General features: G+C 38.6%; 1 protein-coding gene across 5 annotated transcripts in view; it reads left to right on the top strand.

Moving 5' to 3' along the window:
* The window catches only part of plch1 (phospholipase C, eta 1), a 74,789-nt gene that overhangs the window by 23,080 nt on the left and 26,355 nt on the right, over positions 1-25,354 (top strand). For 3 of the 5 annotated variants that reach the window (XM_070543578.1, XM_070543579.1, XM_070543583.1), the window contains exons 1-8: positions 1,035-1,329; positions 8,987-9,133; positions 16,376-16,619; positions 16,812-16,941; positions 20,601-20,771; positions 21,109-21,202; positions 21,998-22,201; positions 23,766-23,886. In XM_070543578.1, the coding sequence (XP_070399679.1) occupies positions 1,152-1,329; positions 8,987-9,133; positions 16,376-16,619; positions 16,812-16,941; positions 20,601-20,771; positions 21,109-21,202; positions 21,998-22,201; positions 23,766-23,886 (1,289 nt within the window). In that variant the 5' untranslated portion in view covers positions 1,035-1,151. Of the gene's footprint in view, positions 1-1,034; positions 1,330-8,986; positions 9,134-16,375; positions 16,620-16,811; positions 16,942-20,600; positions 20,772-21,108; positions 21,203-21,997; positions 22,202-23,765; positions 23,887-25,354 lie in introns of those variants that run through there. The other 2 variants (XM_070543580.1, XM_070543581.1) reach the window with 1 other exon arrangement.

Raw genomic sequence — 25,354 nt, forward strand, 5'->3', positions numbered from 1 at the left:
TAGTAACATGACATTCATCGCTACGGAGGTCAGATATGGGGCGTTCCTCCATATTCTGGTGGATAAGAAAATACATCCTTTTTCAAAAACAAAGGACATAAGTACCTCTATGAAAAGCTCAAGTCTCAATCGTCGAAAGGTGATTAAATGAGCACTGTTCCAGAGCCAGCACCAGCTCTAGTGTTAATCCACCAAAACAAACATGGAGTGCTGTGATTGGCTGGATCTAAAAGTGTTTGGGCCACTGCTGCTGATGCTACAATGGAGCATGGCTAGACTGCCCTGCAGAGCCAAATCTTTTGCTACTGCTACATTTGGTCTAGATTTCTAAGCTAAAGGTCCTGGCTATAGGAGACAAAAATTACATACAATGAGGTTTCCATCTAATTTAAATGATAAAATCCGTTATTATTAGTAGAAGGAGATTTTCATTACGGTTAAATCTAGAAAATTAAATTCAGGGTTCTAAAGTTGGCTTAGAAAGACAATTTCCCAAAGAAGATTAAAAGCTTTTGTGAGCTAACAGAGCTTTATCTGTAAAACGGACAGATGCACTTTGTTTGACTTTTCTGTGAGTGCACATGCACACTTCTGCCCATTAAGTCTTGCTTCTCAAAGTGTGTTGTCATGGATGTTATGTCATCTTTTTTATCCCTGAATTCAACTGGTTGACCCTAATGAACCCAGCTTGTAAGCTGCACTATCCTCTTCCTCCGTTTTCCATAATCACTGAATGAAACTACACAATAACAGAGCTGCCAAATGCTAAGTCCAAATCTGTGCTTTGAAGACAGCCATCGTGAAACATCTGTGGTGAGATACCACACATCAGAGAAAGGTTGATGGGTGAAGCAGGAGGTGGGAGTGGAGAACAGATGACCATAAGAAAGGCAGACGTGTGTGTGTGTGTGTGTGTTTCCAGACAGGCAGATGAAGGCGCCGCTGCAGATCACAGTTCCGTGCAGAGGAGGATGAACAGCAGGAGTTTTGGTTTCTTTCTCGTTGTTTGGAGTGTCAAGCATCTCAGTTTGAATCTGATCTGGAGTTCTACTTGAGCCAGACGCAGGGTTTCCTGGAAGTTTTTGCTTCATGAGTAGCTAACAGCCTCTGAGCTGAATTCCTACAGGTGTCTTGCTTTCTTGGACTGAGACATGGGGGAAATGTGTTCTTCTATTTTTGGTCCCACTGCTTTATCTAATCAAAAAGTACGATCCACCTTTGCTCTCGGTTCTGCTGAAAAATCAGCAGGACCGTCTCTGCTGGCGCGTAACATATACCATATCGGAGGCATCATGGCTGTACCACAGAAATGCAGGCTGTCACTATCTGGTAAGGGTGAGTGTGTGTGTGTGTGTGTGTGTGTGTGTGTGTGTGTGTGTGTGTGTGTGTAAAAGCTTATCTGCCTTCCTTTATATTTTTTATTATGTGTCATAATGCCATTGAAAACCTCTCATCTTATTGTTTTTGTCAGTGTGCAGCCTCTTCATCAGTGTGTGTTTTGCTGACAATCATATTGCATCATGAGAATTTTTCATGCTAGATCTATTTATAGCATCAGCAAGGCAGAAACTCATGTTTATGTATTGAAATATCCTCAAGATGAAAAGAAAAATCCTACTTTCTTCCACCATAACTTTGAACCTGCAGAAGGCTTGCCCTAATGAGTGGAAGGGGAAGAGCTGGCTCGCTGTGTGTTGATTTCTGCGTAATTCGCCATCCATCGTACCTCTAATCATGAGTAAATGCCACTCAATTTATCCTGAGGACAACCAGTCAGGCAAAACTGAATCACGTCTTGATTAAACTTTGGCACAAAACAAACCTTCAGGTCACAGGAGGCATAACGCCGAGTGCCTGTTCAGCCAATTGTGTTTTGTTTGATTGTCACGCTCGTTGTTGTGGTTCACAGTTGCACGTACTCTGGTGCCTTCTGCCACATGAATAGTGCATGAAGGACCAGGCAGATGCTGGTGAATAGGAATTTATGCAGTTCCGAATAAATTATGATAAATCCTTGTCTATTCGAGTCACTCTCAAACCAGATCCTGATGGTTATCTTGTGCAGAAGCGTTCAACTATTGAACTATTTAACCGTATTTGACTTTTTGTCATTAGGAATCCATCTGAGAGAAATCTCACAATCTGTTGTGATGAAAATCGGCAGTTAAGTTGAAAAGGATGAATGAACTGATCACGTCTCAGCAGCTGTTTTGCGTGTGCCACCCCAGGCGTCGTTGTGGATGCGAGTGAGGACGGGCTTTCTTCATCACCTACCCCATTAAAAACGGGTTTGAATGGCCTCCACCTCTGAGCCGAGATGCAGCTTTGATCTGCTCTCTGCTCCGTGCCGACAAAGACGAGGATTCATTTTCATGTGTGTGCATGCATGTAAACACGATGGGATTCTAGCAAAATCAAAGTTTTTGTTTGAAAAATGAATCAAAATTTGAAATATCTTGATAAAAAAGAGGATTTGAGATTCAAATAATTTGCAATATCAGATTTACAGGCTCTCTTTTCTCACCTTCTAGAAAGTGTCTTGGCTAGACTCGGGGAATTCAGAAGAAAGGGAAAAAGCAAAAGAAGCAAACAGTTTTTTATTATAATGTTATTCTGTTACATGTCTGTCCCATTTCTCTTAAAGCGTTCATGGTCTGGCTGTGGAGCTGTCGGGGGGGGGGGGGGGGGGGGGGGGGGGCTATTTCTGTATTCTCTTTTAGAAATGTTTTCTTATGAAAAAAGTTGCGTTTCAGAAATTCCTCTTCACGTATTTTTGCTCCACGGGAACAATGATATGACGAGCTTTTAGTAGTTAAGTCTTCATTAATGTCGGGCCTAGCCTTTTGAGCATGACAGGAAGTTTGTCTCATAAAAATAAACCTGTAAATACACCTTTTTACTGTAAAAACTGTGGAGCTGATCTATACTTGTATGAAGGAAACATTCAACATGTGACATTGAATTGAAGCCTTAATAAAGCTGTGAATTTCAAAAGCGTCCATGAGATAAATAATACAGTGTAACCTACTTATTTAGCTTTCTCCAAGAGTTTCTGACTTTGGTGCCCCAGTACTTTTTCCAGCTCTGGAATATTGTCGCAGTAAAACATGGACAATCATGGGCCATCTCCCTCATGAGGCACTGTATCAAAGATTTCCTTGGGCAAGTCACTTCACCCTCCTAGCCATGGAAAGTTGTCTTGCCAGAAACTAATTCCATGATATAAAAAGGTTGAGAGCCATAAATTTAGGACCCTGTTAGTTTTTCTGTAAAACATCTGGATCTAGTCAGTTCTGGTTCAGGTCGGAGTTTAATTCAATTCAGTTCATTTATAAAGCGTCAAATCACAACAAGAGTCGTCTCACGGCACCTTCGCAAAAAGCAAACCTTTCAGTACAGTTCGGTTCATTAAGCCAGTCAGTAAAAAGTTTCCTATTAACCCTCTGGAGGCAGGCGTTGCAGATTTACAACAGTTAAAACCTACTTACCTGGTTACTCCAAATACGTATTTCATGAGCATTTTTTTTACTCAGAAGTACCCCTGAAGGACTTAGTTGTTCGTCCTTTTGTCAAAACTTATTTTGAGCCTGAGAGGGTTAGAGGAACCCAGCAAAATGCAATGAGTCACTGACTAGTGTCAATGTCTTTACAGCAATCCTCATACTAAGCAAGCATTTAGTAACAGTGGAGAGGAAAACTCCTGTTTAACAGGAAGAAACCTCCAGAGGTTCCTGGCTAAGTATAAGCAGCCATCCTCCACGACTCACTGGGGATCAAGAAGACAGAACACACACACACACGCACACACACGCACACGCACGCACACACACACACACACGCACACACACACGCACGCTCGCGCCATGTATACCAAGTAGTATTTCTATGGCTGAACAGTGATTTCTTAGTAGATATTGTATTTAGGAAAATTAACTTTATTTTCTTAATCCAAGTAAATTTATAATTAATTCAACAGGTAAACTAGTAGTAGCACGTTCCATGTCAAATAAAGTAAAATGTTATTATCAGAAGAGGGAGAATGTTAAGTGGAAAAAATAAAGTTAACAGCTGAAATGACAAGAAATAATGCAATTAGAGAGAAGCGGTAGAAGAAAGTAGTCGAGTGTGGACAGTGGTCAGTATGTCCTCCAGCAGTCTAAGCCTATAGCAGCATAACTATGGATAACCTAGCCTTTTAGATGGAGGCATGTTGGAGGCAGGGCAAGGGAGAGCCGTCTTTACTGACTGTATTCCCCACAGTTCACTCCACCATCTTCTTCTTAGCGTTTTTAACGAATGCTTTAATAACCTGTTTTGTGGTCTGCATTGCGTTGGTTTGTGTCTGAGTGTGAGCATGTGAAATCCAGTTCTATTAAAATTGAGTGTTTTATCCACAAGCATCAAAATCCAACGTTCCCCAATCAAAATGTACACCCAAAAGCAATTAGTGACATTTAATGTTCAATGATGTAAATATTCCTTATTTACATTTGTTCTACGAGTATGTGAAGCTGTGACACCCCCTTCTGTTGTGTTGTTTGTATCACTCTCACAGGGATTGTTGTGTCACGCAATAATTCGTGTTTAACATTAATTAAATGAACCTTCCTTAATTCCCTGTCAGTTGTGAGCTGAGGACAGCATTGGTTTGAGTGATGACAGACTGCAGTGACACTTAAGAACCTGAAACAAATAAGATAAAAGCAGCGCTAAGGAATATTCTATTTAAAGATGAGTAAAATGACAATGTGTGAAAGGTTTTAGGGTTTAACAAAAATAAATCTGATTTTTCAACATTTGCCAGATCTTTTGGAGTATTTTATTTTAATTAGAAATGTTTTTGCTTTAAAAATAAGCAATAGAGCAAAAGCAAATGCAATAAAAACAAACAGATTTTGTTTCTTTTTTTTTGTCAACTAGACACCTCCATAACAGTTTCTTGACTCGGATAAACACACATTTAATGATATCAGCACTGTCTAGCTCTTCCATACCTAGAACTATTGTGTTTCATATCATTCATAAAAATCATTTCCTCTTTTAATATCCAGAAACAGGAGCTTTTTATTATGTTCATCACAGTAATCGCTAACTCGCTTCATGTTAGGGTATTCTTAGGAGCTGTTCCTAAAAGGTCGACCTCAGCAGTCCATTAAGCTTTGTTAAAACCTCATCTTTGCCAAGGATTGCTTTCTATTTTAAGCTACTTGCTCAGAAATTACCGAAAATATCAGCAATCAGAAGCCAAGCTCCATCTGCCTCACAGATCCCCCACATACACTATTGTGTTTTTTTAATCCACTACAGATTGTGTGGCTGTTAAATCGTTTATGCTTTTTCTTTACATTTCAGAAGATAATACTTAAATCATCGATTCACATGCTTCAGCTTGTGATTTGTAATAATCCTGCAGTGAGCATCTGTCCCTGAAATAACTTGTCAAATATCTAAAGAATATTCCTACCATGGCTAAGCCTGTCCTCAGGACGGAGAGGCTGCTGACAGGCGTGCAGCGGAGCGTTTGCACTGTCAAGTGTGTTTAAACATGTGTTTTGGAGCCACGAGTGCTTTGACTTTAGCTGTCTTTGAAGATAATCTCTTATGTCACCAGAATATGGATTTGTTTTTTGTATTTTTTTGTGTGCAGCTGAGCTTTTGTGATGTGTTGCTGTTGGAACATTTGGTTCATTATTCTTGCAGCTCTCGTGGACTTCAGGCTCTGCTGTGCAGAAGTCTTTACATTTATTAATGCCGAAGCGTTAACTTGATACTGGAAGCCAACTTCTAAAAATTCGGTCACTCGGAATGTTGAAAATGTGTTTAAAATTTCAAATGATCATGCACAATATTTAATTTAATGTATTTTCATTGATTATTGACATTGAATCTGGATCTGTTTTAAAAATGTGTATTTTTTGTTGAGAGAAAAACATTTGAACATTCCTTATTATGGCAAACTTGCAGACTTTCTGCAATTGAACATGATCATTTCTATCTCTATCTATCTATCTATCTATCTATCTATCTATCTATCTATCTATCTATCTATCTATCTTATATGTATATATATATCTATATAAAATAAGGATATCTATCTATATCTACATCTTTATATATTTATATAGATATCTATATCTATTTATCTATATCTATAAGGAATGGAAAATATATTGGCATCAATATCGGTATTGGCCGATGTTAGTAATTTTTTTAACATAATAATAATAAAAAAATACATATCAGTATTTGTTTGATAAATAACACCGGGCCGATATTATTTTCATCTCATCCCCATTTGTTTTCCTATTTCAGAGGGTGAGGGGGGTGATGTGTAATTGTTTAGTCATGTGAACAGTGAATGAAATAATCTCAGAACCGTAAATGTGAGTGTTGTGTGTACATAATAATGTAAATTCAGCTTTAATCATTTTAATTCTATACCAAATCTGCTGATTTTAGAAGCATTAATGTCAGTATATTTGGTATTGGCAAATATCGGTTGTCGGCCATAACAGTGATCTTAATATCGGATATCAGTATCTGCCCAAAAATTTCATATCGGTGCATCACTAATATCCATATCAGCGTATATGCAGGAATCTTGAAGTTAAATTTAATAACTTTTCAAGACTTTTTGAAGACCTTCTCAATATGTTTCAATACCTCACCCACCATCTCAAGGTGTATCCATTTACAGTGAGCAGCGAAACTTTTAACATTTCGGTGCATTCGTAATACGTACCGGGAACACCAGCGTGTACATAGTGGTTTAGAACTTTCGCCCCACCTGCCCTAGTGCTCTGAGAGGAGAATTCCTAAAGCACCCACAAAACCCTGTTCGTTTTTTAAATAAAATGACTAAATGCACACACTTTTATGATGTTTTAGGGATTCAAACTGTTGGACGTTTAATTCAGAAAAAATAACTTCAAAATTTAAGACTTTTAAAAAGCCGCAATAATACGTTTTAATACCTTTTAAGGGTCTTACTTTCACCAAATTTCATTTATCACCTTTTAATACTTTTCAAGACTCCAGTGATACCCTGCATATTTATCTACATATATCTAAGAAGATACAGATATATATATATATATCTTTCATCTTCCTTGCTCTTGGTTTTTATTATATAAATAAATATATATATATATATCTTTATATCTATATCTATCTATATAATAAGGATATATATTAATAAAACCAAAAGCAAGGAAGATGAAAGCTGCGAATAAAATCATCTTTTTCTAGTGAGTTTCATTGATGAAATTCTGCTCTACCACACCATTTAACACCTGTTTTGTATGAGGAAAGCCTATTCTTTGGCCTGGAGGACTTGCCTGCAGTGATGGTGTTAAAAGGCAGCTGAATGGCCCTTAAGTGACTCTCTGAATTCCAAAAAGCCCGTAAAGCTCAGAGTTCCTCTGAGACCCTTTTGCCTTTAGTATGTTAGACACAGCACCACCAGATAATACTGCACAACAATGTCAAAATTCTGCTATCATGGATCGTTTATTTTTATAGTGAGAGCTACATTGACATGATCAAGTTTATAATTTCTACTTTTATGGTGCCAAAATTGTATGAATTATGTTTACGCCGTGCAACATGGTCATGCTGTCTCACTGTCAAAAGTGATATTTAACTATTGTTGTAACTCACATTAAAATATGTTATTTCTCATCAGCTGATGGATTAATTCACAATCCACATTCAGAATTACAATCAGCATTTTTAATGTTTTTGCATAAATTACACATCCTTTTTGCATTTTTGTATTTGTGACAATTGTGTTGTTGTTTGTTGTTTTGTGCGTCTATTATTATGTCTGAACCTTTCAGCACCAAACTGCTAAGATCTGAGGAAAATAATAAAAACACAAGTAGACTCAGAGAAGAACACCATGCTCTTTATGTTAAATGTAAAAAAAAGAAGCTTTTTACACATTAAAAAAGAAATCCTGCACACTTGAGCTGATGGATGTTGATGCAGACATCCTGTTTGCAGCTTCTACCTGCATCCAAACTCATGTACACCAGCTCCACTAATGAGGAGGAAAATCTCACTGTCTTTTTGTTTTTTCTGTCTGTACTTATGACAGATGCTGTCACAGAAAGTAAAAAGTCTGAAGTTTCCATTTTTATCCAATGTTTTAAGCTGGACACAACCTCTCATCCATTTTCCCTCATCCTAAAAATGCTATTCCATTTTTTTTTCCAAGAGCTCGAATCTTTGGTAATTGCCAAAGAACTCTCTAACAATGCTTTCGCGAGCCAACATCTGTTTGTGCCCGACAGTAAAATGTGAAGCACATCAGCACGCGGGTGTGTCATGCTGAAGCTGATGGGCTGAGACATTTATAAATGCCACCCCATTTAAAAGATTACACAGAAGCATTATGTAACTCAATAATGAATGCATCTAAATCCACTTGAAATTGGCTCCAAAACAAGAACACCCAACTAGTTCTCATCCTTCATTAACTCAGTTCACAGTGAAATGTAGATAACACTGATTTTTTAAGTTAATGTTTAAATGGTTATTTCAGCTCCGTGAGCAAATTGGTGTTCTCTTCTCTGATGCTGCATGGAAGTCATGGATCATCTCAGAAACCGTTTCCCCCACCTGCCTCAGTGTGATGAGTAGATTGTGTTTTTATCTCCAGGCCGTCTCAGAAACAGAGGGATACACATTAGATGAGTGTCTCCTTTTGAGACATTTCTATTTCCTCTGAGTTTCTCTCAGCAGCAGGTCAGTGGGTAACAGAAAAGCAGCCTTGTGGGTTCCCACAGTCGTGCCTCTGTTGCCGTTTGGGCGCTGACTCACATCAGCTGCTGGCTGCTTCACCAAAAGCATGACTCTGTGACACTTAAACCTCACTTCTTCCTGAAATAACATAAATAAAGCCAGACACACCTGCTCCTTTGGTGTTTTAAACTAGTAATAAAGGAGTTTCTCTTCTTTTTATTTGGTGTTTTGTGATTCGCAGTGGAGCGATGCATGAGCGTGATGCAGTCCGGGACACAGATGGTGAAGCTGAAAGCAGGATCCAAAGGGCTGGTGAGACTCTTCTACCTGGATGAGCATCGCTCCTGCATCCGCTGGAAGCCTTCACGCAAGAGCGAGAAGGCCAAGAGTGAGTGGCACGCACACATCTGTGTATAATACTAAAGACCTTCAAACTCAGGTTCATGCCTTTTTTTATTTCCTGGTAATAAACACTACAGTTACACTTATAAGACAGGGTATTTTAGCTAAAACCCAGCCTTTTTGGAGGTCTGAAACTCTGGCAGATTACATGATGAATTCCTTTTATGAACACCCTTTTGCAAAAATGGGGTTGAATAAAGTTTCTGTTCATCCGTGACTTATTACATTTGAAGAAACTCCACTTTTGGTTATAAAACGGCTGATTTCTAGCATGGAAAGCCATACTATATGTGAATATATGGTCTGACCATGTTCCATTGATGGATCCTGTCATAGGGTGGGATCTACTGCTGACTTTCAAACTGTCTCTGCATGCTATTGGACAACAAACAATGTGACATACTCACCCATACGGACGTCAGTTAACGTTACAGTCCACCATACTCTGTCAAAGAAGATGCAAAAACATCATTTTTCTACATATATTTAAGTACATCTATCTGCTCGACTCGAGAGAAAACCCAAGATAGTCCAAAATTGATGCCAAAGCTGTTTCAAATGAGCCATCTTTGTATATATCATCCTGCCCACCAACAGGGTTCTGTGATTGGCCCACCAAACCAATAGAGTGCAGTGATTGGACCACTATGGATGTCAATCAACGGGGCAGTCTGCTTTACATTGTGGAAGAACTACATAAAACATAAAAAAACCCATAAAATAAACTTTACTATTACATTAAAATGTTTGTAAATAAACACAATATGACTGGCCAGCCACAACACTGGCTGGAACTGCGAGGTTCTAGTGGAGCGTTGCTGGACTCTCAGTTTTGCTTTGGTAAATGTCGGTCTAGATTCTAGGCTAGCTGATTTCAACAAGTCCAATGGATTCCCAATACCTTGTGTCACCATGGCAACCACAGATAAAACACAGAGCAGGGAGTTTACTTTTTATTGTTATCATCAGGAAATTAGTATGTTATGTCCATCCATCCATTATTTTCCCACCCGCTTATTCGGGGTTGAGTTGTGGGGGCAGCAGCCTAAGAAGGGAGACCCAGATTTTACTTTCCCCAGCCACTTGGGCCAGCTCATCCGACGAATCCTAAAGTGTTCCCTGGCCAACTGTGATAGTTTCTCCAGCGTGACCTGGGTCTTCCAGCGTGACCTGGGTCTTCCTTTAGGCACTCTCCTGGTTGGACATGCCCTTAAAACCTCACCAGAGAGGCGTCCAGGAACCATCCTAACTAGATGCTTCACACTCGGCTGTGAACTGCTCCAGTGAGAGCTGGAGATTAGGTTCTGATGAAGCCAACAGGACCACATCATCTGTAAAAAGCAGAGGCTCAATCTATAGGTCACTAAAACAGATCTCCTCAACACCTTGGCTGCACCTAGAAATCCTGTCCATAAAAGTTATGAACAGAATCAGAGACAAATGGCAGCAAAGGCGGAGTCAAACTCTCACCGTAACAAGCCTGACTTACTGCCGGTAATGTGGACCAAGCTCTGACACTGGTCATACAGATACCTAACAGCCCATATCAGAGGGCTTGGCACCCCATATTCCCGAAGTACCCCCTAAAGGTTCCCCCGAGAGACGTGGTTGAATGCCTTTTCCAAATCTACATAAGACATGTAGGTTGGTTGGGCAAATGCCCACGCACCCTCCAGGCCTCTCCTAAGGGTATGGAGCTGGTCCAGTGTTCCACGGCCAGGACAAAAACCACACTGATCCTCCTGAATCCGAGGTTCGACAATCCACCAGACTCTCCTCTCCAGAACCCTTGAATAGACTTTACTAGGGAGGCTCGGTAGTGTGATCTCCCTGTAGTTGGAACACATCCTGAGGTCCCTCTTTTTTAATAGGGGGACCGCCAACCCGGTCTGAAAATCCAGTTGAACAGTTCCCAACGTCCACATGATATCACAGAGCCGTGTCAGCCAACACAACCCCACAACATCCAGAGAGAGAGGAACTCTGGGTGGATCTCTCCACCCCCGGAGCCTTGCCACCGTATGTTACATATGAAGTATAAGAAAACAAATGTCAAAGTTAAGAGCTATGTTTCCATAAGTATTACCTCTCTGCTTTCACCAGAAATCATGACCAATTTCTACATATTGGAGTCAACAATTTGCATTTTTAATAGTGTTTGAAGAGCAAATTGAATCTATTTCAGAAATAATCCCGGTCTCACTTTAGCTAGGAGTAGACTGATTGAACTTTGGGGTTTTAGCAATAAAATAAGTCAGGTTTAGCTCACAGACTATGTTACCATGGCAACAATCTCAGAGATTTACCTGCCTTTAATTCTACGGTTGTTCTCCAATTTCAGGGTTAATTTTCTTTCTTGCTTCATGCAACATGGTTCCTGGAATCCTTTCTGGTCTGAAAGCTGAATAAAACTCTAAACTAAGTTGAAAAACAACCACAGCTGATGTAATGACATAATTACATATAAACCAAAAGTGGCGTTTCAGACTTGCATTATAAGACTTTTGTTTTAAAGCGCTTTGCATCTGATCACTCCATTTTGTTTTTTGTAACAAAAACTACTTTGTTGTGTGTGTTTTCCTGGAACGTGTTTTGGAGCTTCTTTAATCTTCACCACACTGCTCCGGCTCTGAGGGGATTATCGTTAAACATTTCACAGCCCTGTCAAAGCATCATCACCACTTCTTTATCACACTGGTTTCACGCATCCACCCAGCAAAGCCTACATCTGTCTGTGGGCCTCCTCCTGCGTGCAAATGACAATACATTTGTGTGTGTGTGTGTGTGTGTGTGTGCACTTGTAAACTGTCAACCTGAGATAAGCTTCTTAGATCATCTCTGCTGACACATGACAAAAAAGGCACAAAAACTGCCCTTTTCATTTTGAAATTGTGTGTCAGTGTGTGTGTGTGTGTTTACTTGTCTACAGTTCATACTGAGGACCAATGACACATTTTTCAACTGTAAGGATTACAAGTTGTTTTGTGAGTTCTGAGAAGACAATTAATTAAATACAAGCATGGATTTAACCCCTTCAGTCATAGGTGGCATTTCTAGACACAAAAGGTTTATTGTTTCAATTAAAAAATGTGATGTGTTGATGAGGATTCTTAAAAAGGAACCAGATTTATACTAAAGGACAGAGATTGGGTGAACAAACATGCAGAGGATGTATAAAATAAAGAGCAGGAAGACATTCACCACAGGATTTTCTTAAGACAGAATCTCAGACGGTCAATTTTATTAACCAATCTCATTAGACTGTGATTGTCTCTGAAGCCTGTAGAAGGAGCTTACCTTTTATTGTTACATGGGAAACCAAAGAATGCATAATTTCCTTTGTTTTCCTTCCTTTCTCTATAATGACACTTCAATGGGAGCTCCTGATTACAGACTGAAAGGTAAGTGGTGAATGAACAGGGGAGCTTTTTTAACTGTGGACTGGTGGTTTCAAAGTGAGAACAGGTGAGCAGATTAACTGATGAGGCACAGGTGTGTGGGGTGAGTGACTAAAATGCTGACGGAAACCAAAACTAAAGAAAACAAAAACACCAGGTTAACAGTATATCTGTATCTCCTTAGATATATGTAGATAAATATGCAGGGTAACAAATGTATTTTTTTTTGTTTGTTTTAAGTCTGGTTAAATCTTTTTTTTTTTACATAAAAAGGTGCAATTTACAAAAATGTTTATTTTCATGCAGAAAATCAGAAAAAACAAAGTGATCAAATATGGACGTTGGCCCTGTTCTGGTAAAATAAATCCCAAAGTAAAACACATGAACAAGATAAATAAACATTATTTTTAAATAATATAGATAATTATAAGTCACTTAGAAGAATATAGCTAATTTTAGAACATTATATCACTGTTAAAAAATACAGAATATATTACAATTATTAAACAATATAGTATATTTTTATAAAAACTGATTATTGTGGAATATTTTTGAAAAGTTACTGAACAATAGATACAATTTTTTATCATATATAGATTATTGGAATATTTTAGAATATTTTATATTTGAGGATCTGCCTCAATCATCATCATTGATGGCGAGATTGGTTGGCGCAATAACTGTTCTCCATTTTCCAGAGAAATTTTAGTTTTAAACTGCAAAATATATTCAATATTATAATTGTTATTATTACCTAAAATATTCATAATTTATCTAACTTGGTCAAATTTACTATGTTCAAATATGGCAGATTTGATTTTCATGCGACAATTTCACCAACTTTATTGAATTTAACATTTACAACACATACATCCTTATTTAGCACAACTCGTCAACCTTGTGATGTGAGTTTCATAAACCTAGCATTGTTAGTTTTAGAGATCTGACCGTAAACACGAGAGGAGACCGAGGAGGTTTCTGGATCTGCTGACACATCAATGTTAGACCCGCACTGATTGGTGGAATGGTGCCATGGCGCAAACAGGGGACCAGCTTGATCTCTGATGATTGTTTGGGTAAAATCCCGTAATTCTAAGAGTTTATGAAAAGGCATACTGACATCATTTATTATGTGAGTGGAGGTGTTTAAATCTAGAGGTTGGCCCTATAAAGGGTTAACTCAGTCACTACCAGCCATTTCCTGATCAGAAGCCCCTGACCGTCAACGTTTTAGAGCATTTTTACAGTTATTTTTGAAGAGTCACAGAATATTGTGCTCTATGATCATGTAAAAGCCAAAACTACCAAATGAAACAGTGGACACATTTATTACATCAGGAAGAATCTGTGCATTTCTAGCATTATCCATTCTTTCATAATTCGCTGTCGAAGAGAGAGCTGCAGAAGCTTTTCCGGTTGGCGCCTCGCTTTTTTCACAACAGCGTCCCAAAACAATCTCTTAAATCGCATATTTTCTGCTTTCTGATCACGTGACGTGTGATATACATGGATCAGATCAGCTTTAGAGATGTGATGTTTATTTTCACAGTACGGGGACTCATTCCCACACCCGCCCCAGTAAAAAAGTCGTCAATGGCAGCGAGCGGTTGTATTTAAAATGACGACTTTAGTCGTCAATGGCAATAAATGAGTTAACAAAAAATTCTACAGTAAATCACTTGTCAAAATCCAGTTGACACATTCACTTTCCAGAATGTTATAGGTGCCTCTGTCCTCTGCTTAACTCACCCGAACTGAATGGAAAATTCTACAATGGAAACATCTAGAATATGCAGGACCATGTAAAATAGTGTTTCTAAAGGACCTGACTTTGACACCCCCGCAGCAGGTGACCAGCAAAATAATGGATGCCTTTTTCAGGTTTGATTTTGGGGCTTAGTTTGGTGCAGGTGCAGTGGTGGCAAAGAAGGTAAGTGCCTGCCCCGTAACCAGAGGGTTGGAGGTTTGGAGTCATCTGAGTAAAAAAAAAGCACAGTACAAATGCAGGTCATTTATCATTTTTCAAAAACAGCCCCTGAGAGCTACTAATCTGCATGTGTTTCTCAACCTGGTTCTCAGCCCCCCCCCCCCCCCCCCCCCCCCACCCCCCACCCACACACACACACACACATCCTGCTTGTTTTCTATGGCCCAATCTCAATACTTGCACTTGCACCCTTGCGCCCTTCATTTGCGCTTTCCCAGCCAGGGGTGCGAGTGCGTAGGGCAGGGGTGTCAAACTCACTTTAGCTCACGGGCCACACTGAGCGAAATCTAGTCCCAAGTGGGCCAGACCGGTAAATTAAAAACAACTTCAGATTGTTTTCTTTGTTTTAATACAATCAATATAAAACAAGGCTAGAGCCTAAGGACAGTGTATCCAAAATAGTACAAGTACAACACCTGAAGTGTACTTGAAATTTTGAAAAAAATGAAAAATAAAAAATCAATTAAAAAAACATTCCTTAGTGATTCAAAGAACTTACAGATCACATGGCTATATCAGTTTCATGTAGCACTTAAAAAATATTTGACTCACTTTACTTTACATCTTTTAGCTTTCACCGGCACATCAATATCAGAAGTCACATCCTGAGTGGCGGCCAACTTCAGGATGTGATTCGAGTTCTTGTGTGAGCCTTGAGCACAGCTTTGTTTTATTTATACTCATTACAGAGAAAACTTGCTCACAAAGATAAGTTTATTTTCACTCTACAGTACATTGTAAAGTATGAAAATAAAGTTTACACAACCATCTCGCGGGCCGGATTTAACCTGCTTGCGGGCCGGATCTGGCCTGCGGGCCACATATTTGACACCCCTGGCATAGGGTGTCCCGATTCTCAAATGTGGAAGTTGACCACGCCCCTATTGCACTCTAAATCTGCACTCCACACCTGACTTAAAGGAATGAGTGATTAACAGGCTTCTGCAGCACTTGATGTCATCCTAATGGGACAATGCAAATATGTGAACCAGGTGTGGTGTAGCAGAGACATGGAAAACATGCAGGACAGGGAGGCACTGAGGACCAGGGTTGAGAACCACTTGAATGATCCCTTGCCTTAACACACCTGATTTAGGTGAATGAGTAATTAAAACACTTCTGCAAAACTAAAGAGTCAGAATCAGGTCTGTTTGAGTTAGAAAAATCCAAATTATGCAGCTTAGTAAACCTGAAGGGCTGGGATTAATATTTAAAACAATCAACATTTAAAATTATTTCTTTGATCTTTTAGAAATAAGTTTTCAACTACAACAATATCAACACAATAAAATAAAAATAAACTGTAATGTCATATGATCTGATTTCAGTGATGACCATTTTTATTGTAGGAATTAATTAATTATTATTAAAAGCAGAAACATTATTCTTAATTAAAATTGGTTAATGGAGTAGAGTGAGCTGTAACTACCATCTGATGTCAAATAGCATATTCTGTCCTTAGAAACTTTCTTTCTTCTCCTTTTATTAGTTTCCACTTAGAGGAGTCCCATAGCAGCAATGAAATTGGTGGATATTCAGCTCCAGTCTCATTAACAGTTTAAAGATCTACAGATGGCGTTTTTCACTTTTCACATCTGTAAGCAGTCAAATGAAAATGAGGACAGATTGCCTTCAAAAATATATTGTTTTTAGTTTTTTTAAATAATGGATAGTTTCGCTGAATCTGAAATGCAATAAGTCCTTCTGATTTTTTCCGTCATAGATGTGCTTGAATTAAAGTTTCTAAATCTGTGTACAGAGAGAAATAATATTACCACAGGATTATGTTTTATTCCTTATTGACCCCACCCCCACCCCCCTTTGTGTGTCCTCTTCATGTTAGTCACCATTGATTCGCTCTACAAGGTGACAGAGGGCGGTCAGTCGGATATCTTTCATCGGCATGCAGATGGCACCTTCGATCAGGCCTGCTGCTTCACAGTGTACCACGGTAACCACATGGAGTCCCTCGACCTGGTGACATCAAACGCAGAGGAGGCCAGAACCTGGATAACGGGCCTCCGCTACCTGATGGCTGGGATCAGCGATGAGGACTCGCTGGCCAAGAGGCAGCGCACACACGACCAATATCCTGTCTTCAAAATCACCTCAGCATGTATTAGTATAAAGGCAACACCAAAAAGCTGCTTTAATATCATGTTTATCATTTTTACTGGATCTATTTTTCATTTAGAATCCGTTTTTCTGTCTAAATTGTAACATTTGAATTTCTGCCAAAATATTTCACAGATATTTTTCTTTAATTGAGCATGTTTAACGTGGATGAAGCAGACGTTCGAGGAAGCCGATAAGAATGGAGATGGCCTGCTGAACATTGATGAGATTTATCAACTTCTTCACAAGCTGAATGTTAATCTGCCCCGCAGGAAGGTCAAGCAGATGTTTCAGGTCAGAAAATCAAACATTTTTAAAGATTTTTAGAGAGCGTAATATTTGTGAGTTGCAGCCTTTGCAGTCTTGTTATAACATGAACAAGAAAGGATGAATATAAAGAAAGGATGAAAGGATGGATATAAAGAAAGAAAGAGAAATCTAGACTTTGGCTTCTTTCAAATATAATTTACTCATGAACTGTATGGGAATGGGCCGAATAAATGTGGCAAATTGTATCACTGATAAGGATTTCCGTTTGAGCACAATAATGTCCTAATCACCAATGTCTCATTACTGTTACATGGCATATTTTCTAGGTGGAATGTGTTGTGCAAGCATGGCAGTTGTCCCCCCCCCCCCCCCCCACTTCTAATGTCAGTACTATGTCCATGGACGCAAGCATATACACCAAAAATGTTTAAAATAAAATTAAAGATTTGTGTCCTGTTTTATCTGTTTACCACTAAATTACCCACAAGTTTCAGCAAATAGAAGAACCTTCCTAATTGTAAAATGATGAGGTAATAGTAAACAGCTTGTTTTTTGTTAGTGTGAAAAGAGGTGTGTGTGTGTGTGTGTGTGTTTACTTGTCTATCCTACAAACTGTGGACTAGTATCGCCATTGTCGCCTATAAATTGAGGACAGTTGCAAAACTGGGGACAATTTGCCTCATCCTCACTTTGTTTTGGTACTGATCATTTCTAGTTTTGGAATTATTGAGTGAACTATGTTTTAGGTAAGGTTAGGGTTAAGCATGATAAAGTCCCTTTAGTGACTGCAAACAATTCAAGGTCCTCACAACTACCAGTGAGACAAGTATAGGTGTGTGTGTGCAAGGTTAGGCAATGAACAAGAAAATTCGCTTTTTAAATAGTGATTCACAAGAGAAGTGTCAAGTTAAATTTAGTTTATAATCAGTCAATGATCCAGACGTTCTCATTTTTTTTACTGTTTAAAAAACTCACTTTTTGAGTAAAAATCAGACAAACTAGTTATTTAGGGTTTATTCTTCGAGTAGTGGCAGACATTTTAAATAGCTTGCGTTGCTTAAAATAGTCCAAATCTGTTTGTATCCTGTTTGTGTGCTCCAAGTCCATCGGAGTGATTTATCCTGCTGGTTCTGTATGTTATTAAGCCCCCAGTTCCCACAACAATGACAATATGGACCTGTGATGAAAGTGTTAGATGGTATGATTAGATTTGTTGTAGAGTCCAATGGGTCCAATGAGGTTTAGGTAATATCAGATTCTGGATAACAGTAAACAAATGGAATGAAGGTAGTGGGATGGATGAGAACTTTGTGTCTGAACTGATGTTTTTGTAGGTGTAGAAAATGGAACAACGGGCTCACTATTGAAAACAGATCATGTGAGATAACTATTGACTTTCTAGCCTACCTAGGCCATGAAAAAGCATAACAAAATGTATTTTTTAGTTGGGTAAAAACCTTCCTCCATCCAAGATGGTGGCCGGCCACTACGCCAGCTCCAACAGGCAGCACCAAGTCAAGTCAAGTCAAGTCAACTTTATTTATAAAGCACTTTACAACAGCATAAAAGCTGACCAAAGTGTTTAACAAGCCAAAAAGAACAGAAGTTCCCTAAAATTTCTAAAAACAAGATAAAAAGTTCATCACAAAGTAAAAACATGATAAAAACAAACATATCAAACTGACATAAAAACTACTAAAAACAGATGCATTCTCAAACTGAATTAAAAGCAGCTGAGAACAGATGAGTCTTTAAAAGCGATTTAAAACCCGATGGTGACGATACCATCCTAATCTGAATTGGGACTGCATTCCACAACCTTGGAGCTGCTACTGAGAAAGCTCCATCACCCCTGAGCTTTCTCTTTGTACTCGGCACCTCCAGGAGAAACTGGTCGGCTGACCTCAGTGACCGAGGCGGGGAGTGAGTAACTAAAAGTTCACACAGATACTGCAGAGCAAGGCTATGTACAGCTTTAAAAGCCAATAAAAGAAACATGTACTGGCCCCTAAAATCGACAGGCAGCCAGTGCAGCAAAGCTAAAATTGGGGTAATGTGCTCCCTCTTTCTCGAACCCGTCAATAGGTGTGCTGCTGCATTTTGCACCATTTGAAGACGGGAGAGGTGAGACTGAGGAAGAACAAGGTACAGTGCATTGCAATAGTCAAGGTGTGATGTAATAAACATGTGAATCACCATCTCATAGTCATGACTTGAGAGCAGACACTTAACCTTGGTGATCCTCCTTAACTGATAAAAACTGGCTTTAGTGACGGCACTGATTTGCTTTTCCAGAAGCAGATCACTGTCAAGCTGGACTCCCAGACTGGTCGCTACAGGTTTCAAAAATAGGGCTAGTGGACCAAGGTCAGCAGAACATGGCCCACTGGACACACTAGGACTAAAAAGCATGACCTCAGTCTTGTCATTATTAAAATGTAAAAAATTTGCAGACATCCAGGTTTTAACCTCATCAAGGCAGTTTAGAAGAGTATCTAAAGAATTGGGTAGGCCACGTTTAATGGGAATATAAACCTGGGTGTCGTCTGCATATAGATGAAAAGAACATCCATGTTTCATAAAAATAGAACCCAGAGGTAGCAAATACAGAGAGAACAACAACGGGCCCAGCACCGATCCTTGAGGAACCCCGCATATGAGAGGCGAGTGAGATGACGTGACGCCACCTAATGATACACAAAATGATCTCTCAGCCAAATAGGACTTAAACCAGTCCAAAGCAACTCCTTTAATCCCAACCGACTCTTGTAACCGTGAAATCAGGAGACTGTGATCCACGGTGTCAAAGGCAGCAGACAAATCCAACTGTACCAGAACCACAAAATCACCAGAGTCACGGGGTCTCTATGATGTATGTGTGTAGTACTAGTTTTATTGACTTACAAGACGGCACAACTTATTTTGACTTATTATTTTCAATAAATATTGTAGTTGTCGTCAACTTGAGTATATGCACAAACATGTGTAAAAGCATAAAACCTAGCAAAACAATTTAAAAACTTTACACTTTTTGCAGCGAAAAATAAAAATAAAACAAGAACACAATTTCCATGATAATAAAAAAGTCACAGCTATGGAAAAAACAAGTATTGAAAGTCACATTTTACTGGTTTGCAAAATAAAAATTGCCCCAGTCTTCATAAAAATAAAACCTTAATTATTTTATTCTTGTCTGTTTATCTCATTCTTTGTTTTCCAGCTTTTTGAAAACTGTCTTTTCTGTGGCATTTGTAACTTTGTTTTCTAGTTGCGTCTTTGTTCTTTTGTTTGTTTGGACCTCAGGAGCTTCTTCTGACAGTCAGAATGAATCAATGCAATTCAAAACTTGACTAATTCCTTTTGACACCGATTTTCATGTCTGCTGGTTTCTCTTCAGCAAGATGTAGATCCTGATTTATTAGTGGGGTGTCACCCCAGCCTCCATTATTAATGACACACTGAAGCTCATGCAGTGACTACCTACATTTTCATAAGATCTGAAGGGCTATGTTAGAAAAGGAGAAAAAGAAAAGAAAAGAAAAGAAAAGAAAGAAAAGAATGGGAAAAAAAGAAAGAGAAGAAAATGAGAAGTGATGATTTTAAATACCCGAAATCTGTCTTGAAATCTTTCTTCCCAATGCAAAAACTTTTAAGTGTTGTTATTCATTGATTCACTTTCTTAGGAGGCAGACACAGATGACCAGCAGGGCACGCTGACGTACGAGGAGTTTTCCGTCTTCTACAAGATGATGTCCATCAGACGGGACCTGTACCTGTTGATGATGGTGTACAGTGATAGGAAGGACCACTTGACAGTGGAGGAGCTGGCCAACTTCCTCTACAATGAGCAGAAAGTGAGCTGTGATTCTAGATTGCATCACTGGATATTAAAAACAACAGTATTATGATGGAGAATTTGCTCCATTGTGCCCTAAAACTGGTTAGGGTATAACTTTCTATTTCATTTTGCAAAACAACCCAATTTCCTCTCTATAAACTACTGTTATAATTTATATGTTCTGCTCTAACAATTGAGAACAATTCGTTTAGCCTTAGCTGCTAGTTTGGAGTCACTAATAACATGAAATTTTTATAAAGTTTAGAAATATTCAGGCTCTTTCCCTTTTTGCTTTTTGTGCTAACATAATTTTGTATGTTCAGTATTCAAAATAAACATGCTGTTTTTTTTAGATGACCAACGTGACTTCAGATTATGTCATAGAAATAATTGAGAAGTTTGAGGTTTCTGATGAGAATAAACAAAGAGGCGTCATGGGAATTGAAGGTAATTTTCATATAAGTTTTATTTTCCTCTGTAAAGCATTTAGTAAATCTCTGCTTGTTGTTGTTATTTATAATGGTACTTGTTTTTAAATGTTATTTTATTTTCTGAGCTGCTATGCAATGCAAATGAATAGACTTAAAAACTACCACAAAAATCATCTCAAGTATTTCAAAACATACAGCAGAAAAAGTTAGTCAGAATAATAATTATTAAAAAAGAAATGAAGCCAATTATGTCCTTAAAAACCATGGATATAAACTACATTTTGAAACATTCATTTAAATTTTAGTAGGCAGTTACTGTTGAACTATTTACACTGAATACAACCAACACAAGAGTGTGCCGTCAAAATCAATTATAATTGTACACAATCTCCTGTCAAATCTTGTATTTTATATGTGCTATTTATTTTTTATTTCATTTATCAAGAGAATACTGTCGTCGTGAGAATGTAACCTCCTGATTCTGCTGCCATTTGTTTACGCTGTGTTTGATGATCGGTTTAATGCGTGACTCAAATCCAAACACATCAAGATCTAAAGTCAGAAGGGATGAACAGCACCACCGAGACTCATTCTGTGGGGGAAAAATATGAAATATCTATAAAAAAAATCACAGCAATCTGTCTCATAGTTGTTGAGTTTATTGCCTGGCAAACACATTGGCAGAAGGACAATTATGATGTCAGGAATGACTAGGAAAGCCTTATAGATTAAAGAAAATATTTAGCTGAGTATGCAAACAAACACAAATAGCTTCCAAACTAGCTGAATCTCACTTGTTTCTTTTCTTTAGGGTTCACGAGCTTTATGCGTAGCCCAACGTGCGATATTTTCAACCCTTTGCACCATGAAGTGAATCAGGACATGGAGCAGCCTCTTTGTAACTACTTCGTCGCCTCGTCTCATAACACCTACCTGACCGGGGACCAACTCCTCTCACATTCAAAGACCGACATGTACGCTTGGGTTCTGCAGTCTGGCTGCAGATGTGTAGAAGGTACGCACACGTGTAAAAACAGCCAAAATTAATTCAGTTTTTAGTTTTTATTTCTGCTGTGTCACTTCCTGCTGCTGCGGCCCAGCGGGATGCTTGACAGAAGAGAACATCATCATTCTGGATATTAGTAACACCCTCGACTTTCCTTACTGTGACAAATCAATAAATTTGCTGTGAAAACAGAGCTCTGCAATTAGATAAGGTCATTTTTTTTAAAACTGCGCATTGTTACAACAAATGCCGGTTTATCAAAGCCCCCTTCAAACAAGATTGAGATCTTGCAGTGATGCCAAAATATCTTTTCAGGGCCTTGGCAACATCTTCAGGCCTGTCTTAGGAATACATTAAGATCACTATTATGAATGACTTGTCCACGAGGGTTTAAACATACAGAAGACTTCTATAGTAAGGTCATGAAGGTTTATTATCATGGTAGAAGTGCATCAAAGCCTCGGGGGAGACTGATGGATTTGCATCCATGACTGAGTATATGTACACATAAAAAGACTATGTTGTCTTTATGCTTATCATCAAACCTCTCGGAACCTTAGATCCACATCTGAAAACCTCCTGGCTGTTCCTCGAACCAGACTGAAAACCAAAGGGGACAGGGCCTTTCAGACTATTGCCCCCAGACTTTGGAACAGTCTACCTTCAAATCTCCGTCTCTCTAACACTGTAGAGGTCTTTAAAAATCATCTAAAAACTCACCTTTTCATCCAGGCGTTCCCTCCCTAAATGTTCAAAAAGATGGTTTTGTTCGGGTTCACACCTTCCCTTTGTTTATACTCATGATTTTATTTTCTATTTTATCACTGCTATTGTTTTTCTGATGTTTTTATGGGTTAGAGGTATTTGCCCTGATCTTTATCATGTTGTACAGTGCTTTGTGATTTATATCTGTGAAAGGCGCTATATAAATAAACTTTTACTTACTTACTTACTTACTTAGACCACAACCAAATCATACCATTAGCATCATGCTAGCATAATCTTCTTCCTAGTGCTGTGGCATCCTGATGAGGTCATGTCAGTCATGACCAAGGTGTGGTCTGATTTTAAATGACTCGAAATGTGTAGAGCCTTTCACTGCAGAGGACTCCAAAGTGCTTTACACTACAGTGTATCATTCATCCATTCACACACACGTTCACACACTGATGGTGATGAGCTACGTATACGTGTATGTTGAAGAATCATCATGGGAACTAGCTATAATTAGAGCATAGCAGCTTCATGATCATGTTTGCACTTAAGACAGTTTGTCCAAATCTAAAAGGTTGTGGAAGGTGTAGCGGAGATTTAATCCAATATGGAGGAGCTTTTAAAGGAGGTGTTGTCACACGCATGTCACAACTCATAAAAGTAAGGAGAGGAAGGAGAGGCTTGTTCTAAAAGTTTGTAGAGAATGTAGTGGGATCTCATTTCAGTGTAAACGACCTGCTTAGTTTAGATGTTTAAACTTCTGTTTTCAGCCTTTAACCAAAAATGTTGCATTTCCATATGAGAAATATGTTTATAGTTTCCAAACGCATGATTCCTTTTGTACATTTTTATTTTGTAGTTGATTGCTGGGACGGTCCTGAAGGGGAACCAATGGTCCAGCATGGCTACACTCTAACCTCCAAGATACCCTTCAAGTCCGTCATCGAGACCATCAACAAATATGCCTTCGTAAATAACCAGTGAGTTGACGCTGCTTGTTTAAAGTGTGTGCGTGACTGGATGGAGGGCTTTGTGGATGGCTTCTGAGAAGATGTTCGGCTCTCAACTGCGTAAATATGCTGTGGAATGTTGCCATGTTGCAGGTGGAACACTGAATATGAAAGGACGTTTCACCTAGTTTTTCTCAAGTTTACAAACATATTTATTTCCATTAAATCAACAAAACCTTAGAAAGTTGTTTGATAAAAGGTTCTCGTGATACACCTCATAACAGGAAACTTGAATAATTTCAGAATAAGAGTTGGAAAGAGCATCAATACTGTAAAAGACATCCAGTAGTTTTAGATCAATCCTCATTTGTTCACCTTGTTATTGACTAATCTAATGTTAGATTTTGTAAGAGATTCAAAAATAAAACTCAAATTTCAAAAGCTAGATACTCATATTTTAGTTGGTTATAGGAGAGTGATTCCTGGAAGTAATTAGCATCTATTACTGAACCATCTGCTGAGCAGAGTTTCCCCTGGCTCCCCAAGGAGCTGCTGATTGTTTCTGCTGAGTCCAACAGGACTTGAACAAAGTCGTGAAAAATGCAGCTTCCTGCTGTCACGTTCGCTGCCACCGACCACCGTCGAAGCTTCTTCTGATGGCAGTGCAAGAGTTATAAAACCATTTGTTTTATCCAAAAACAGACACTGTTAGACTGGAGTCAGTTTGTGTAATTAAACAAAATGTCTTGCTGCATGTGGATGCTTAGTAGAAATTTGAGTCTTCATGCATGGCGGACAGATTTTTGTGTGCAATCAGTGCTCATGATATTATGACTGAGTGATAAAGGGAAGCAGTTTGTTTCCCCATTGTTTACATTTGATCTAGCCACTTTCTACCTTTCCTGGTGCAGACTTGTGCCGCCTGTCATACTGCAATCCTGTACAAGATGGATGAAATATGACGTGACCATTCAGACTGAAGTTGCTTTGAAACATCTTCAGATATGCATCAGATTTATGACCATAAAGTCACATGTTTGATTTGGAAAAAATAACCTGATAAGTGATGCTCAGAGTGCTAACATTTATCACAAATTGATCAGGTGTATTGGATTTGGGCCACTTTTCTTCTGCAACACAAGGATCTGACAAAATCTGAAAATAAAGAATTTGGCAAGGAAGTTTATATATTAGGACAATAACTAAATTAGTAGAGGTGCATTGATTAGAAATGAAAAGCAGGTGTGAGGATGTGACTGAAACTACAGAAAAGCACAACGGAGATCTAAATAAAAAAATGCTAAATAGTAAAATAAAGACAATTAAAGCCATTACAGACAACAGCTAAAATAAATTCAATTTAGTTTCATTTATGCTCTCAGGTTATTTGGTGCAGCTTTTGGAAGATTGCAGTTTAACAATTTTGCTCCCAGTTATTGATTGTTATTATTTACTGTTTTAGAATATGTATTTATTATGTTAGAAACCTTTTCAAATG

The sequence above is a fragment of the Nothobranchius furzeri genome, chromosome 13 (assembly GCF_043380555.1).
Source record: "Nothobranchius furzeri strain GRZ-AD chromosome 13, NfurGRZ-RIMD1, whole genome shotgun sequence".
NCBI lineage: Eukaryota > Metazoa > Chordata > Actinopteri > Cyprinodontiformes > Nothobranchiidae > Nothobranchius > Nothobranchius furzeri.